The sequence below is a fragment of the Sebastes fasciatus genome, chromosome 4 (genome assembly GCF_043250625.1).
Source record: "Sebastes fasciatus isolate fSebFas1 chromosome 4, fSebFas1.pri, whole genome shotgun sequence".
NCBI classification, from domain to species: Eukaryota; Metazoa; Chordata; class Actinopteri; order Perciformes; family Sebastidae; genus Sebastes; species Sebastes fasciatus.
Window position 1 is genome coordinate 6,910,133 of NC_133798.1, and position 18,865 is coordinate 6,928,997.

At 40.2% G+C, this 18,865-nt stretch overlaps 1 protein-coding gene across 1 annotated transcript; it reads left to right on the forward strand.

The window, feature by feature from the left end:
- The first annotated feature begins 4,983 nt into the window (after window positions 1-4,983).
- Window positions 4,984-18,546, forward strand: meak7 (MTOR associated protein, eak-7 homolog). The gene is made up of 9 exons (XM_074631721.1): window positions 4,984-5,077; window positions 6,298-6,474; window positions 6,639-6,902; window positions 7,064-7,208; window positions 8,089-8,303; window positions 9,939-10,125; window positions 12,204-12,322; window positions 14,574-14,753; window positions 15,369-18,546. The coding sequence occupies exons 2-9, from the start codon at window positions 6,304-6,306 to the stop codon at window positions 15,492-15,494; spliced, it is 1,407 nt and encodes a 468-aa protein (XP_074487822.1). The 5' UTR covers window positions 4,984-5,077; window positions 6,298-6,303; the 3' UTR covers window positions 15,495-18,546.
- The last annotated feature ends 319 nt before the right edge of the window (window positions 18,547-18,865 follow it).

The following is an 18,865-nucleotide window of genomic DNA, read 5'->3' on the forward strand; positions in this document are numbered from 1 at the left end:
ATCCCTGAGGTGGTACATTGAGGTGCATGCACACGCGTGAGGAAATAGTCAGGTTTTCCATAAGAAAAGTTGTCCCAAGGTCAGAGGAGTGTCTGGCTCAGGAGGTAGAATGGTCACCCACTAATCAGAAGGTCGGTGGTTTGATCCCTGGCCCCTGCAGTCTACATGTCGAAGTGTCCTTGAGCAAGATACTGAACCCCAAATTTCTCCCATGCATGTGAATGTTCATTGCTCCTGATGAGCAGGTTAGCATCTTCTACGGTAGCCTCTAGGGCTGTGTATTGGCAAGAATCTGACAATATGATACGTATGACGATACAGGGGTTACGATACAATATATTCTGATATATTGCGATACTGTAAGTAAGGTGATATATTGGGATTTTTTAAAAATCTAATTTTAGGAAATAATATAAAGAACACACCACCATATGCATAAAATCGGAGTGAAAAGATGTTTACTTTTTAATGCAATCAGAACAGTGGAATTTGCATTACAATCCCTGTAACATCCATCATCACAGCACTACTTTGAGAGGGCACATACACTGAGAGGGTGCATCTCTTTGAAACAGAAATAAAGTATTGACTGAGTTCATCTTTGCATGTAAACTATTAATTCAAAATCGATACAGTATCACACAACATAATATCGCAATATTCGATATTTCCGATATTTTCTTACACCCCTACAGTAGCAGCCTCTATCACCAGTGTGTGACTGTGAATGGGTGAATGCTGGCTTGTGTTGTAAAGCACTTTGAGTGGTCACTAAAACTAGAGAAGCTATATACTGTATAAATGCAGTCCATTTAGACCATTTGCCTTTTTGAAATCCTTCGGTAAACACATGCAAAACACTTAGGCACACAAGACAAATGTGTACAGGAACTCATTTGTTTTGTTGTTTTACTGTGAGACCGGGGAAACACAATTCCCTTTGTGACAGGCCTCACAGGCCATTTAAAACCTGAACAGAAAAATGCTTTGGGTTAGTATCGCTTTCACTCCACGTCATTGTGTCTTTTAATGAATGAAAATGTCACGTCATCATGTTCATGATCTTTACATCTGGACTGAGAATACAGACAAAACACAGAAAGTAAAAAGAGACTACAATTACATGTGGCAAGCCAGCGCAGATTAGAATTTCTTGAAATGGATATACACAAACACTTTGAAGTTGGGTGACAATTTCAGTCTGTCAAAGTGGATGTGTGATGTGTGACTTTTTTTTCTCTTCTTTTTTTTAACTTGGTATTCAAATGATGGATTTCCTGTGCAGTCATTCAGCAGTGAGACTTTTACCATATAGGGATGCAACTGAGAGGTGGGGAAAGGGAAGAGAAAAGAAGAACTAACATGGCTCACTTCTCAAGTCTCAGCTTGCTGACAGCTGAATCACTATAGAAGCATGCACACAACTCAGTTCATAGTAATCAAGCCAAGTCTCTCTTTTATTGGAACGTGTGCATGTACACATTCATATATCACTGAACCATGTGTAGCGCCTGGTTTTGTCTGTACCTGCTTGATGAAGAAACAAAGTAAGAGACAATGAAAAGAGCAAAGAGAAGGAGCTAGATAGAGACTGGTCTAAACTGTAAACTGGTCTGATTACACCCACAGGTTTTTCAACCGTTGACTCACCGTCATTCACCTGAATGAGCCCATTCAACTGACGCAGCAGGGTGCCAATGCAGAGGGCAAAAAATTCACCTAGTTTATCTGAATTGTAAAACCTTGTCTCATAGTGTTATACACTGCTGTGTAGTGTTTTGGTGACAGTGTTTTCTCTCTCTCTCTCTTTACAACCATGAAAAGCAAGCAGGCTAAACCAAACTAAGAAATTGCGGTCTGTCTGTCTATTAATCTCCTTCGCTCCATTTCAGTGCTACGGACAACGCCGCACGTACACACGCACTCTCTATACACCTTATTCCTAGCCCCAATGATGCCTTGTGTGAATTATGTGCGCAACTTCTGGCGCGTCGTGTCACTGAACCGGAACCGGCGTTTTCCGGTACACTAATCGTCTCTCCTAGAGTGATTGTATTAAAAAATCTAGTAAAATATGTGTGAACACCACCTATTACACCACAATCAGGATAATGTGATCATAGCTCTGCCCTCTACTATGGAGGGATGGGAGGACGACCTGAAGAAGTGGCCTCAGATAACGTACACTAGCATATTTAGCTATGTTATTGACTCCGTTGCTACATACGGTGAAGGGATGAACAATCTGAAAAGCTCTGAGGCAGATCAGTACTTCCACATTAACAAGGTTTCCTTGTTTTCTACACACAGATAACAATACTTAAACTATTTGTAGTCTAATGCTGCCCTGCACTCCGTGCCATAAACTGCCTTACATTTTAAACTGTACAGAAAATAGTAAAAGTAACTGGCTGTCATTAAACAGACGCTACAATGGTAGGTGATGGAAACTGTACCGTTGGTCACAACAATCCCTTTCTGTTTTGGGTGCATGTTCAACATACTATTGTTGAAGCCACAAATTTAGCTTTGACTGGTTGTTAGTACAGCTATGAACAGCACAACAAGTACCACAGCTCAAATGCAAATTTAATGTTAGGTAAAAATCTGTTAAAAAAATAAAGCAGGATTTGCTAACATGAAGGCAAATTACTTTTCAAAATAAGCACCGTTGGTGGTTAGCCACTATGGTTAGTGTGGTGGCAGTTTCTGTTAAAACAAGACACAAACCAACGTAACAACTTGTCTTTCAGTGAATTTAATAAAAAGGCATACATTAATAACTAAAACATCTGCAGATGGACTCACGAGCACAGCCACCTGTTGTGGACTGTGGCAAGTGAGCCCCGAATACAAAGAGTAGTCAGTATTTATACATTTAAAGCATAACATGAAGATAAGTGCAAAGAAGAAAGGAAGAGAAGGATAGAAAGTGTATCAATGCGTCAGCACACAGCAGACAACAGAGCATCACAAGACATAACAAGTATTTCAGCAATCTGTTGTTTGCAGTTACAGAGAACTAAAATGTCAGGTCACTGTCCTATGGTGACGAAGTTGAACATGTGAGGCCCTGAGATTATCTAAAGGTACAGTGTTAAACTGCAGATATGAAAATTGCCATTACATTAGCCACTATGGTTAGCCTATGGCACTATCTGCTACTTACGCTACCTCACCGGAAGTTACGCCCATCATCATTTATATAGTAACGCCCCCGAGAATAAGGTGGATACAGAACAAGTTTATGCAATAATATTGCTGATAAACAATGCACGTGATAGGTAAATGTCAAATTGCATTGAAGCAGTCAGTGGGTGACGGTGACCAATATTGTTTGATAAAACCCAAATACAATTCAGGCTTTTATTCATAAAAATATGATATCAGACTCCAAAAGTTACCCGGGCCGTGCAATTTTTGGTTGTTGTTGTTGTTCTGTTTTCTTCCAGAAAACTGCCTACGCTGGGGTACCACTTGAATTACAATATGCTGAAAGGTTATTATGGAATTTTAACCCAGTGAAAATTGGGTTACGCCAAACATAAACTGCCTATTCCAGCTTTAAGTGTCTTATTTTGTATCTCTCTCCATCAACTGATTTTGTATAATCAAATTGTTACGTTAAAATGATGTGTCTTTTCAAAATATACACCTCACTTTGTATATAAAAAGACAAACTTCTGTTAAAATCTACCCAAAATAAAACAACCTGGACATTGCACATCTTGCATCACGTTGATCTTTTGGAATCTTACAGATTTTGGTTATACTGAATAGCATCAGCACAAAGGTTTTTAATATTATCCTTTATCCTGTATGTAGACACCAACAGATAGTATCAACATGGTTATCATACATACAGTAGGAAGACGGGAAAAACTTTTTAATGTTGGTGATTCAGCGATGACAAATATAATGCATTTGGCTCACTCTATGTAGGACATTAGGTAGGTAGGTTATGTAGGTTACTTTAGGCAGGGGGGTAAAAAAACTAGCAATCTAGCTACCGTCACTGCTAAATTCAAAAGGGGCCAGGTCAAACACAATTATGACCCAGTTATCAACTTTGTAACTTGTTTGTACAGTAAATGCACTCCAGAAGACTTATGTTCAGAAATGATTCTCCAGCTCTGTGGTTTATCTTATGCTGCACACACTGATTCATCATATCCTGTCTGTTTACTTGGCGTGGGCAGATGGCTGCACGTCACCTTCACATTCAGCTGTGTCGACGTGGGTGCATCCAATGTCCTACAAGACCTCATTATAATGCAACACACCCAGCTCAGTGCACTCACATAGTAAATCTCATGCCCTTAAAAGGCGCTTTTCAACTGCCTGCTGTTTCTGCAAAGGCCTCTGTCTGCCTTCTGGTTACTCCTGTGCAGACTCTACTGGTGAAAGATGGGACAGGACTGAAATTGCAGTTCCTTCTCATGTTACTGTAAATTACTAGGTTTTTGTGTAGGCTTACATGTGGTTCTAGGCATATCATGTGTGTTTGCATGTGAAATAAATTATGGGATAAAATTGGATAAGGGAACATCAGTGATGTCGTCAGTCCTAAACTCATAATTTGTTTGGATTTAATATTTATTAGAAATATATTGGTGACTAAAAGATGGATAATAAATGCAGGAGTAATCACTAACACTTCCCTACAGTATGAGTCATGCTTTTTTTAAATAATGTAATAAAATTATTTCTTTTCCCCTTTTACTATTAAATAAATGATTTTTTAAATGTTATTTCATTTTTTTGAGGTAACAGTGTAACTGCACTTTGTGGTTGAATACAGCAATAGAGACGTTTTTTTTTTTATTTCATAGCATTCAATTTTACAAACAGTTGTGCCAAAACAAAACAGAGCCAGTGTGTTAATGAACATAGCCCTCACTAAATAACAAGTCCATTCTCCCCGCCTCCTGACACCATGGACCAATCACATGAAGCAGGTGAACATTTGGCTCATTTGATTGGCTACAGTAAATGTCGTCACTAACAGCACCCGGAAGTTTACAGTGTTGTTGCCACTGTGTGCAGGATGGAGAGCTTAGCTGCTGTTCGTTAAAAGGTTAGCGACACATTCAGGGTTCATTATGAAGCTGTTTAGCTTTGAGAACATCATGCACGTTATATTGTCATTACAACCACGGTGTTTGGCTAGCTTTTTGTGTGTAGGGGATAGAAGGGCAGTCATGTTAAAGCTGTGTTTTAGTGAACTGTACTCATCAATCAAGGTCCAACATGAGGAGTTAGTGTTGTTGAACCATGGAGACAACTGGCTGGCTATCATTACATAGCCTACTGCCTTTAAATGTAACATCCTGTAGAACAATACTAAAGAGCTTTATCAACACGTAGTGAGCAGCAACTAAAGACATACTATGCAACATCATAGTGTTGTATTTGTTGTACTCATAGCTGTAACAGGACTAACGTTACCATATCAAAGTGGTTATTTTACTTCAGTTGAATTCGGATGGCTGAGATGAAGTTTTATGATACATTGTATTGCTTTATTTGAAAATGATTCATACAGTATTTAGGTTATGGGTCAGCCCTAGAATAGAGGTGAGATAAATCATTACTAGATGTTTCCATTGGTTCCTAATCTGGGGGATGGGACCCTCCAGGGGGTCACAAGACACTTCTGAGGGTTTGTCACACAAAATTATGGGGAAAAGACTAATTAATTAAATATGTTTTTCTTGTGAAAAAAAAAAAATGAAACCATTGGAGGACAATAAGGCAATAACATGTAATAAGGGCCATATTTTAAGGGGCCATATGCGAAAAAGTTTTGGAAACCACTGCCCTAGATACTGAATCATTCATCAACTCAGTAAGACAGGACAACAGCAGCCATGATGATTTTGCCGGGATATTTACCTGTGTAAAGTGTCTTTGAGTTTCTTGAAAATCGCTATATAAATAAAATGTATTATTATTATTATTATTATTATTATTATATTGTCACATTTTACAACTGATTTATAACAACAACTTATTATTGGAATATGTCAGACTTCTCTGAGGCTACAAAGTCAGTCGTTAATTGAGTGTCAAACTCAAAAACTGATTCATTATATCATTTCTCTAAGTCCTGACAATGTGGTTTCCATTATAAGTAGCCAGCTAGATGGTGTTTCGATATATACAAATACCATATATGACTATACTGAAATCAATATTGCACAATATGCAATCTGTTTTTGGGTGAATTTTTTTAATTGTATGTTAATATAATGACACTGCTGTGTGTGTTCTGCTGTTCTTTGTGTTGGATTGTAGAGCACCATGGGTAACACAGAGAGTGTGGTGGTGCAGAAGCGGCTGACCCGCTTCCGCCCCGAGGAGCGGCCTGTGGTTGAGGGGGTCTTTGACAGGATCCAGGGAGGTGCTGGGGACCCTTCAGGACCCCCAGGGAAAACACCAGTAGGGAAGACTCTAACACTTGAGATGCTGCAGGTGGGATTGTTATAGCAGTAAATAGACTGTATAATTCTTATACCTAAAGTAGGTGTACGCACTCAGAAATATGCTGTGTTTCTTTGACTATATTTGTCAGGGAAAGGCAGTTTCTGCCAGTGTGTTGCAAGTGTATAATCAACCCCTCCTTTTGTCTGTCCCAGTCCTCAATGGGCAGCCTGGCACCAGACTCCATGGTGAGGAGGGTCTACCAGTGCATGTGTAGTATCGACCCTGGACTGGCAGCACCCGCAGCTTCTGGGAAGACCAGCTCCTCTGCTGCCTCTGGAGTGAGTCGAGAGCAATTGGTCATCTTCCTAGCAGACACCCTGCGAGGCACTGCAGAAGAACGGGCTCCTCTCGTCATGGCAATGTCCCAGCGTGGCTCAGAGGCAGCAACGGTTGTCACATGTGAGCAGGTAGTAGAGGTGAGTAGAGGGTACAATTAAATAGGACATAATGTGTCAATTTCTGTAGTATTTCTCGTCTTCTTTAGTTTTATCTTTTGTCACAACCATCTCTTCTCACTTTGCTACCTCCATTACTCCCTACTGACGCCTTACTCTGGCCCTTTTCTCTTTCTCCATAGTTCCTCCAGGACCTGATTTATGCTGTAGTTCAGATTGTGGTCCACAGAGGGCGCCTGCAGGCCTGGAAGCCAGAGAAAATGGGTGATGGCTCCCTGGGTGTCAAACTCCTGGCAGAGCAGATATGTTCTGAACTCAAACCCTCAGGTAAATGGGTGATTTGAAGATTTTTGAACATATTAAAGCCATACTTCACCCACAAAATGACCATTTGTATATAAATTACTCATCGTGTGTTATATTGAATTCTTGAAGAAAAAGTTTTTGTCGCATGCCTCCATGGTGACGGTTTTGCTGTTGCCCATTTACTTCAATTCATCAAGGATTTACTCCGTTTTCGGATTATCCATTCTCTGTGGAGGCATGTGAGAAAACAAAGTGTTCTTAAAGAATTCAAGGTAACACGCAGTGAGCAGTTGATATAGAAATTATCATGTTGGGGTTGAAGAATTCCTTTAAAGGTGCTAAATGCAGGATTGGGAGCATTTCTATTGCCTCCGCACGGCTCTCATCATGGAGATGGCTGAGCCGGCGGCTCATAGCTAACGCTGCTAACAGTGAAAACAACGGCAACAATGCTGACAGAGCTAACAGTGTTAACCTGAGGGGGAACCGAAGGGTGGGTGCTCCGCTTCCGCACATCGACGCCGTCGGTCAGGACGGCGTTATCAGCTGTAACTGTCATATGAGAGCAGTACAGAGTAGCGGCCGTGAGCTAGCCAGTTAGGCACGCTCACATGCACAAACATGCACTAAAAGGCACGTGCGGCCGGCCAAGCTATGTCAACAAAACAGTGAAGCTCTTATTACAATACACACACACACAGAGGGAGAGAGACTTCCTTCTTTGCTCAGGTAGACATTACTCCTCTATCTCTTTACATAGCAAATAGTTGGTTGCTGCTATATTAATGCTCTGGATATTCCAGAGAGCACCTTTAAGGAAGTGCGACTCGGCTTGACTCAACTCCTCTCCTCAGATCAGGGAGGTTATGTTGTTTCTTGTCCGCTCCTCTCCTCTCCTCAGATCAGGGAGGTTATGATGTCTCCTCTCTGGAGGACTGGATCTTCAGGACTTCCCAGGTGTCATTGTACCTGGAGATGCTGGTAGCTGAGGGCCTAAATGTGTCCCTGAGCGGCCGGCCTGCCCCCACCCTGCTGCCCCCCTGCAGGGAAACGCCCTGGAAAGAGCTAAAGTGTCTGCTGCTGGACCTTCCCACCCTCATGTTTCTGGCACCACAGGTTAGAATAAAAATGTATTTGGCATCATTCTGACCAAATTTTCTGTTCGTGGTTTAGAGCAAATTTTTGGTGAGCGTTCTAAAACCACAGTGCAAACTGATTTTTTAATGAAGTTAAACCAATTGGAGAATTGTCCCAAAGCTTCAGTTTAAATTATTTGGGATGAAAATGGTGTTCAGTTTAGATTATTTGGGGACGTATACCGATTCTTATCAGCTGATGGTTAGAGGTCATCACGGGACCATAAATTTGTGCCCGAACCCAAAAAGAAATGTACTACCCGGACACCAAACTGAACCCGTCTAATATTTGAAAGCTGGGACCCGCACCCATGCAGAACCGGGAAATGTTGGAACCTTCCACCATGATCAGCGCTGCCCGATCACAGGTCTTCTCAGATCCACTTGGGTATTGCGTGAGTGCTGGTTGTGCAAAATGTCTAATGCAGCCAAATGTAATATCATTTCAGAACCTGTCTGTCTGTCAGAATTCTTTCCAACGCCTTGGACCGGACACAAGCAGAGCTATAGTCTTATAGTTACCACTACCATAAATTTGACCCGTTCTATTTCTATAACAGGAACTAACAGCACTGAGAGCATTGAGTCATTTAGAGCGGCATGAACTAGAAACCCAGTAAATCAAGTGGTAAGAGGAGGAACAGGTTTTTCCATCATATTGTGTATCAGTAATGTGGTTTGTTCCACCTACCTTATTGTCATCTAGTTTTATTGTAATTTCAGACAATTCATCAGACGTCACTATCGTGCCCACAGTGACGTCATTAACAGTAAAACTTTTGCTTTGCACATTATTAATCATAGTCATAATAGATTTGTATATTTATATATGTTTCTCCCATGACTTAATTTCATCTGTGACACTCACACCATTATTATCAGATGGTAAATGAGTTCTACTGTTAGTCATAGCTTTGACCTCTTCTCACTTTGCAACCTCCTGGCAAACAAATTAGCCCTCATGGTTTCCTTCAGTCAAATCTAGAATTGGTACATTCCTTAAAATAAAACAAAGGCCCATGCCTAACATTTCCGGCATTTGTTTTTACATTAATAAAAGGAACCACTTGTCACTGTACTGTATTTCACAATAATGCCACAGGCAAAGTTTGACAAAGTTCAACTACGAGTCATTCTTGCTAAGACCGGTAAGCCTTCCACTGTTACCTTCAGTAGGCAAAGTCAGAAAGTTTAGAGTCACTGGTAGGGCTGTGTGTTGGTAAGAATCTGGCGATACGATAGGTATCATGATACAGGGGTAACGATTCAATGTATTGTCATATATTGCGATACTATAAGCAAGGCGATATGCTGCGGAAAACTGTCATAGTATAAAGACACACCACAAAATCTGAGTAAAAAAAGTCACTATGTGAAATAGCTACTATGGGGACTAACATCATCACACATTAATACAATTGGACTCATTGGAAGAGTCTCAGCTTTCCTATCCAATTTATTCATATAGAGGCATCAATATTAAATTGAGACCGTTTCATAACCAGTTAAAAACTTCTTGTAGTAGCTTTAAATAAAGACAATAAGCCTGTGTTGAGTGATATTTTCGTACATTTTTACACACTGTCGTTTCACAACTCTTTGTTAATCTCTCCAGTTGCCAGACAGCTACAACGCCCCCTGGAGACTTGTGTTTTCCACACGGCTGCATGGGGAGAGCTTCACCAGGATGGTGACCGGCCTGACGAAGTGTGGGCCCACCCTGCTGCTCGTCAAAGACACAAAGGGGCACGTTTTTGGGGGCTTCGCCTCCCACGCCTGGGAGGTCAAACCTCAGTTCCAGGGTGAGAGAAGAGACTAGCTCCGTCTGATCACACAACACTTTCATGCTGTATGACTTCGATGTAATTTGCTATTAGATGAATACCATCTCTAGTTCATCAGCTGCCTTCAACAATTTTATAGAGAACAACATAAGCCTACATGACTTGCTCTCTCATCTTAGTAAGTGTGCAAATGCTACACAGTTAAGCATTTGGAATACTATGCTAGATACTAAATATGACTATGTATCTCAAATTATTGTCAGAATTGATATAACTGATAACAAACGCTAGGATGAGCTTCCCTCAACATAAGCTATGGTTATACAACAGATAACCAGTGATGGCTTAAGCTTGCATTGTATATTAACAACTAAAAGGGCACCATCATATTTTAACTTTTAAGTAATTATTACTCAGTATTTTGGTGAATTGAAAGTCACGCAAAGCTAAAGATTAAACTTAAATTTACTTTATGGATCATACAAATGCTAAAACAGTGCTGCACTTACCATGTTTGCCACTATGTTGACATGACATGATTTAGCCTGAGGATTAAGAGAAACCTCCAAACTTCATAAAAGTTTGACTTGAAGTGTCATTGCATCATCGTATTTTTCCTATACACCTTATTCCTAGCTCCCATGATGCCTTGCGCGAATTATGGGCGCAACTTCCGGCGTGTCGTGTCACTGAACCGGAACCGGCATTCTCTGTGGTAACGGTACGCTAATCGTCTCTCCTAGAGCGATTGTATTAAAAATCTAGTAAAACATGTGTGAACACCACCTATTACAGCTCAAACAGGATAATGTGATCATAGCTCTGCCTTCTACTATGGAGGGATGGGAGGACAACCTGAAGAAGTGGCCTCAGATAACCTACACTACCATATTTAGCTACTTTATTGACTCCGTTGCTACATAAACTGCCTCACATTTTAAACTGTACAGAAAATAGTGAAAGTAACTGTCTGTCATTAAACCGACGCTACAATGCTGTGTCCTCCCTACACATGAAATCATAGCTGATGTTCTCCTGGCGCTGCTGTCAGTCCTTTTAAGGACCTGACGTCTCTTCTCCGCTGGTCTTTCGTAGCCCAACCTCAAAGTAGGATAGGGGTTTTCCTCCGTTGGCTTTTTGTAGTCTAAATGAAATGAGCACACATAACGAGGGTTTATGGTCTCTTCAAGTTTAGGTTTCTCAGCCACATTCTTCTGGATTCCTCGTCTGTAGGTCGGCGATGGAAACTGTACCGTTGGTCACAAGAACAATCCCTTTTTGTTTTGGGTGCATGTTCAACACACTGTTGAAGAAGACACAAATTTAGCTTTGTCTGGTTGTTAGTACAGCCACCAACAGCGCAACAAGTACCAGAGCTCCGCAAGGACATTTTAGAAAATGCCGATTTATCGTTAGTTAAATATCTTTTAAAAATAAAGCAGGATTTGCTAAATTGAGGGCAAATTACTTTTCAAAAGAAGCGCCGTTGGCGGTTAGCCACTATGGTGAGCCTATGGGACTGACTAGCTTACTGCTACTTCCGCTACCTTACCGGAAGTTACACCCATCATCATTTCTACAGTAAAGCCCCCGAGAAAAAGGTGGATAGGTAATTTTTCACAGCAGATATTTTTTGTGTAAATAATTGATTAGTTTTTAGGTGCATCAGTAAGCCAGTGTGCACATTCTCAGTGCACTGGAACTTTAAGGAACCCGAGGGTGCTGCGGTACCCACTTGGGGAACCACTGCTTTAGGTATCAAGACCTTGGTCTAAGAAACTGTTTATTACTGCTGAATAAAGAACAGAAGTGATTTGTGCAAATAACTTTCAAGCTTTGTAGAACTCATCCACGCAGGAGTGAAGTGTGATGTCGCTGATACATAACAGTGAATTTAGTCTTGTAAATCCATCCCGGTTGTGTAGAAACAGTACTGTCATGTTGGCGTGGACCTTACCTCAGATCAGGACTGATATAAAGCACTGATAAAAGGACACATTGAGGAAGTAATACTAATTGTTTAAATACTGTGGGGCTGTCACTTGACTTTTCTCTCAGATCTTAATAATTTGTATATACGGTATGTGTGTGTGCAGGTGACTCCAGATGCATCCTGTTCACTGTGTTCCCCAGACTGAGGGTTTATACAGCAACAGGATACAACCAGCACTTCATGTACCTCAACCAGAATCAGCAGACCATGCCCAACGGACTGGTGAGACCGCACTAGTGTAACAGAGGGTTCATGGCCTGTAATTATCACATGGAGCTTAAAATGTAATTCACTTAATTTAGCACGTGAATATTGTTTTTCAGATATTGTGTGATAGAGTAACATCATTATACAAGTTTTCTGATTGAGGAGACAAAAACCTTTATTAAAACTGCGTAACTAGTGGTCAACCAATCCTCTGACCTTTCATGTTATGGATACAATACAGTGTTATTTTTGACATACAGTATTTATTGTACAACCAATCTCAGAACCCATTGGCTATCAGTCTGACGACGATTTAGCCTCTGGAGGCAACAATATTTCAGGGTTTCCGTTGTAACCAGCGGATATCTGGATAACGTATATCCGGGACCAAGACTTTCTCTTCGGTATGCCGCTCATTGTTTACGGTGCGATTATCAACTTGAAACGCGAGAATGGAGTTGGAGTTGGCTAATCTCTATAAACAGATATGTGCATATGAATGCAGATACATTTTTAAAAAAGAAAGCTAATAAAAGGTTAAATTGTTGTGAGACAATAGCCAATGGGTTGCATTTCGGTCTATGTGTCTTTTGCTCTCCACAGGGACTGTTTACCTGCACGCAACCAAAGCCAACTCTAACGTAATTTGTCAATACTACTCGGACTACAAAAGGACTACAAACGGAAACCAGAAAATACTAAATCTTGTCCAGTTGCCTACAAAGTCGGCATTCATACGCAAATATCTGTTTATAGAGGTTATTGTATAATTTACACCAATCCACCAAAGCAAATGTTTGTCACATTGGTAGAACAACAGCCCTAATAGCCAGTAAACAAACAGGGCCCAACTAATCAATATTTATTAACAATGGATCAAATATTTATGTATCATGTTATAGTGGTCGATTATAGTGACAAACTTGCAAATACTTATCACCCAAGAGCTGTTTTCAGTGAAAAAGCTCTGATAAACCTAATGTAATGTATGCTACCTGCCCAGCACAACAACAGTTAGTTGTTGGAGACAATGGTTGGAAAATCAATTAACCCTCTGAGACCTGCGATCCTGATTGACTTTACTGTCTTTCAGAGGCTCTAGCAGGTTCACGTTTAGGCCTAGAGTGAAGCTACAGATATCATATAAAACAAGAAAAGGAATCCATTAAAGAAATGTGTTATTTCCGCCTATTCTAAAAATTATGTTTGAATATTTCTGCATATTGGGGTCCCTGAACAGTCTTGGAATGATAAATTGGGTATCACAGTAAAGCTGAGACTCTTGTGGATCCAATGAGTCCAACTGTATTCATGTGTGATGATGTTAGTCCCCATAGGAGACATTTCATTGTAGTGAGACAATTTTTTGAAACGTGACCTCACTGTATAAAATGACCTGTGGTGACCTCTAGGATAATTACAGCCTCATGAAACTTCACAGCCACAAACTAGAGACCTAGGGCATTCAGAGGATGGATGGCTTTTCTAGCTAGATTGACAATAAGGGGGTTTCTGAGCAGTTTACAGAACAGAAGTGCTCACCATCCAATCGCCAATAAATGCAATTCTTGCAGAAATCTCAAAAATGTCAAACGTCTTTGTCACCATTAAACAGCATGGCTTTTTCTATGGTGTTCCTCAAGGTCTTGGTGTCTTAATGTGGTATTTCGGAGGGATTATTGGTTAATTTTATCAATTCTCGATGGATAAAAAATGGTTAAATTTAACACCAAATCTAATTGATTAATTCATGCATGTTTATTTCTGATTTATGACTACAACAACTTGACAAAGTGTTGAGCAGCATCTCAAATTAATCTTTCAGATGATGTACACCACTTCTATGTGACATCTACTGTTGACCTGCTATCTCCCCCTAAAGACCTCCTTTACCCCTCTAAAATAGACAAAAACTGGTCATTGTGGGTCTCAGAGGGTTAATGCAGCTTTAAAAGGGGTTGGTAACATTCAGAAAATGTTAATCGCATCTGATGTGGTCTTACTGTTGGTATTATTATCGACGTCAACATGAGCTTCAATTTAACTGTTCCACCCAAAGACTACATTTTTTGGCATCAGAATGGTCTCATGTTCATTTAAACTTCATTTCACGAAATATTGGTTGTTGAGCTCCAGAAATATTGTTCCCACTTTAGGATAGAACAATAAAAGACTGCAGTGATAGATACGATTATTCTTATTTAAAATATTTGTCTTCATTCTTTGTGTTTCATGATGGATGTTTATGTTTTGTGGTCTTCATCAGGGTATGGGTGGTCAACACGGCTACTTTGGCCTGTGGCTGGACAGCGATTTTGGCCGTGGTCATAGCCGGGCACGGCCCAAGTGCACCACCTACGGCAGCCCTCAGCTCTCTGGAGAGGAGGACTTCACCCTGGACTCAATGGAAGTGTGGGCGGTCGGAAAACCCCCAGAACCAGAGGAGGTCAGAGTACTTGCTTTTTCGCCTGTATTTGATAGCAGACACGAAACAAGGCGAGAGGGGAAACTGGGGGCGTTGTGGTTCTGTGGTTTGCTCACAATTTGGCAATCAGAATACTCGGTCAATTCTTTATTTATCCTGCAAATCTCACGGATGATTCATAGTGTTTTCCAAGGAAATCTTGCTTGACATATTTTCACATATTTACTGTACACTGGGACGGACTCAGCACAACCAGTCTTTAACTGTCCTACACTGCAGGCTCACAGCAGTGTTGGAGTTCGTCCACAAAGGTCACAGTAATAGGCAGGTGCTAATGCTGCTGCTGTTGGGGGAGACATTAGGAGCTCACAGGAGCTGGAGGAGAGATGTGGGAATGAAAGATGGTAGATATGGGTGTAGTGTTTTCATGCTTTTTTTTTTCTAGTAATCCATATTCAGTAGAATTATGACAAAGCTGGCCACCCATTTTCTTTAAGAATTCAGGCAGATGCACATCAGGCATGTAATTAACTGTACCCCAAATATAGAACCTCATTTACATTCCAGCTGCTTCCTTTAGAATACAAAGAATTAAACCCATGTAATGGTATTTCTGTATGTTTTTTTTTGTTTCAGGGCGAGGAGGGGAAGAGCAAGAAAAGTATCCTGGATGTGAATCCAGAGGTCCAGGCCATGATGGAGATGGCAGGGAAGACTCTACACAGTCAGGGCCTCAGGGAACCAGAGGAAGACCAGGAGTAGTGAGGGGCAACAGGGAGACAAAAACAATCTTAACTTATTGAGGCTCTCAGTCCACCTGGTACCGACTGACCTGGTATCATCTGATATACCTTACCTTTAATTCTGCTTGGACCCTTTCACACACAAAATGCAACATCTTTTAATTACGGAAGCCCTGAGAGGCAACTGAGAAAAAAAACAAAAACATTCTGGACAAGTCTGAGATAAATAGTTTTCTGTCCTATGTTTATGACTTAAGAACAGGTGAAAAAAAAAAGTTTTGTAAGTGTTGTAATACTCATTTCGGCCACAAGAGGTTGAAGTACAGTGTAGACCGCTACCCCATGTCTAAATAGGACTAAAAGCATTCATGTGTTCAGCCAGAACTATTTACATAACTTGCTAACACACAATATATGTACCTTGTGTTTAGAGTGCGTGGAGAAAGAAAATGGATCACCAGAATGTTTTTTTTTCTCACTTGCCTCTCAGGGCTTCCGTATTTAAAGACACCACAGTAAAGTCATTCTCATGTTTACACCGATCACCAGTTAGAGTTGGTTTTGTCTGTGAGAAGATGTCATCACAACATAAACCAGGCTAACAAGGTCTAACTAGGTCTGAGGCAGCTAATAAGTGGTTCATAAAGTCTAATCTATCCCTTTCACACACTGCTGAAAGCTGAAAGCTACTAATGTGGCTTCAAGTCAGCTTTCGTAATCAGTGTGACAGGGACCAATGTGTCATGGGTGTGTTCACTCTTACTTCCACCAAGCTTCACTGGTGTTTGATAGAGACAAGCTTTTTTGAATTAATAGATACCACAGGAAATTCTATCAAAGAGGCAGTGGAAGCAGTTTCTTCTTCAGGTGTAGCCTCAGTCAACCAGAATGCAATGCATCCACATTATCTCTATTGAAACCACTAACTGAAGTATTAGGTTGAAGACAGTAAGTCACACCATTAATAATTATGTAAAACAGTAAAATAATACATAGAATTATCCTGAAGGTGTGGGTTCAAAGGAGGTAAGGATCATCTTAAACCCATTTTAAGAAAAGTCTAATAGTGAATTGCTGTGTAACAGATTATTTTATTGCTACAGTATTAAAAAACCTTTTGGTTTAGGAGACAAAATCTGAAACGGGGCCGTTAGTCAGTCTCTATCTATCTGCTTCACCGTCTGAGCAGTTAGACTCGACTGCAAGAGGAGAGATTGACTATTTATTCAAATACTGGGGATTCTAAATAATTTGTCCCTCAAATTACATATATTAATGTAACACTACGCAGTTAGTTAGCTATAGTTTACCCCACTTGTTTTATCAAAGTCATATAATGGTAAAATTATTTAAGAATTTGACAAAATGTGAGTTAAATTGTACTCAGAACGAATTAATAGCCACTGATTTGACTGACACGAACAGGACAATAAAGTTACTGGGGAAAAAAAGGTCAATATGACCTTGAGCCCACCAATGATCTACGTTTTAGTGACCGTTTTTTCCAATATATTTTTTTGTCAGAGCATTTGATTCATTGATTGCTGTCGGGATATAATGGAAGAATTTCAAACTAATATAACAACAATGTTTTTGAAGGTTACCAACTCTAGCTTTAATAAAGTACAGAGGTGATTCAGTATATCACCATATTTTTAATATGGTTTAGCATCTTGCTTTTAGCAGTAAGTTTAAAGCTTCAGTAGGCATTATATTTTTGGCATCATTGGGCAAAAATTCCATAATAACCTTTCAGCATATTGTAATTCAAGTGGTCTGAGAGAAAACTAGACTTCTGCACCTCCTCATGGCTCTGTTTTCAGGCTTTACAAAATTTAGCCCGTGACGGGAGACTTTGACCAATCACAGGTCATTTCAGAGAGAGAGCGTTACTATTGGCTGTGCTCCGGCTGGTGGGCGGTGCTTGTTATTTCCTCAACTGGTCTCAACATGGCTGCCGGGTCACAAACGTTCTCATTTTACAGCTGAACAGTACACTACAAGATGATTCTGAAAACATTTGAAGAGAGAAATAGGCATTACAGTAACAGAATATTGATTCATATTTGATCAGCGCTGCCTAGTTTGACCGTTTGATCGGAGTTCACAAGTTATTGACAGCTGGCTCTCATAGACGGCAGCTGGACGGCAGACCTCAGATCAGCTCTGACTGGTTGTTTTCCTCCGGTCTGTGAAATCCTGCAGATGCCATTAGGAACACCCGAGGACACCGGAGGAACATGATTTTTTTCAGGTTTCCTGTCTCATGCACTACGTTTTATAAAAATAACTTTTTTTAAATCATATTTGCTCCAATCTCGCCTACTGCAGCTTTAACTGGTTGCGGACCAATTGAAAACAGTGTAAAACATCACTAGCACCGCTAGGTGTTTATGTCCTAAAAACCCCATTAGAAAAGGAACTTTGGACTATAAAGTGCATTTACAAATACCTGTAGCACAGTAGTAGGACAAATGATCACAAACTATCTGGTCTTGAGTTTGAAACATGCTTATTGCAATTACAATAATTCCAATTGTCATAGAGTATAGTGTTTGAAGTTGATGGAGGATTTTCTGTGTGTGTGTGTGTAGTGAATACATTATCACAGTGTTGCTTGTATTAAACTAAGGAGGAGCTTCGAGGTTGCAACTACTACTTTCACTTGTGTTTCTCAGTTGAGTGAACTGTTAGTGTGTCTTCATTTGATCATATCCGACTTTGCCAGACAAGCTGTAAAATGTTGGCGTCACCATAAATGAGCAGATCTCCACTTTGACACCTCTAATCCTCTAAATTGTACCAGTATAACCACCTGCTCAGAGACTGAGACAGGCAACTCTGTATTCATCACCCCCTCCCCCTCTTCTGTTCTGCTATCATGCAAATTACTGAGGCAAGTTCCACATGCAAATCTCTTATGTAATGTTACAGTAATTCACACAGTGGCACGGCGGACATGGTTCCATAAAGAATGTTTATACTTGTCTTTATATTTGTGTATGGAAATGATTTTATTATTTTATTCCCAGAAAATGTGAATACATTTTGATCTCGGGATCACCTCATTATATGCTCTTCATTGCACTTATTCCAACCCAGCTAGATAGAATGCTGTTTTATAACAACTGACTGCATAGTGTATGGATGCTCACCCTCTATCTCTTAATATATCAATCAATCAATGCAAACTTTACTTGTACAGCACCATTCATACAGGTTAGGGCAGTTCTTAATAAGCCTATGACATATCTATGACTATCTTATTGTTATAGGCTAACAATAAGAGACATACTGTAAGCAGTGAAACAATGGAAGACTAATTCAAATAGGTCATGCATTACATAGCACATTCATATATTTGCAATTAATTAATTTAAATTTTTTTAA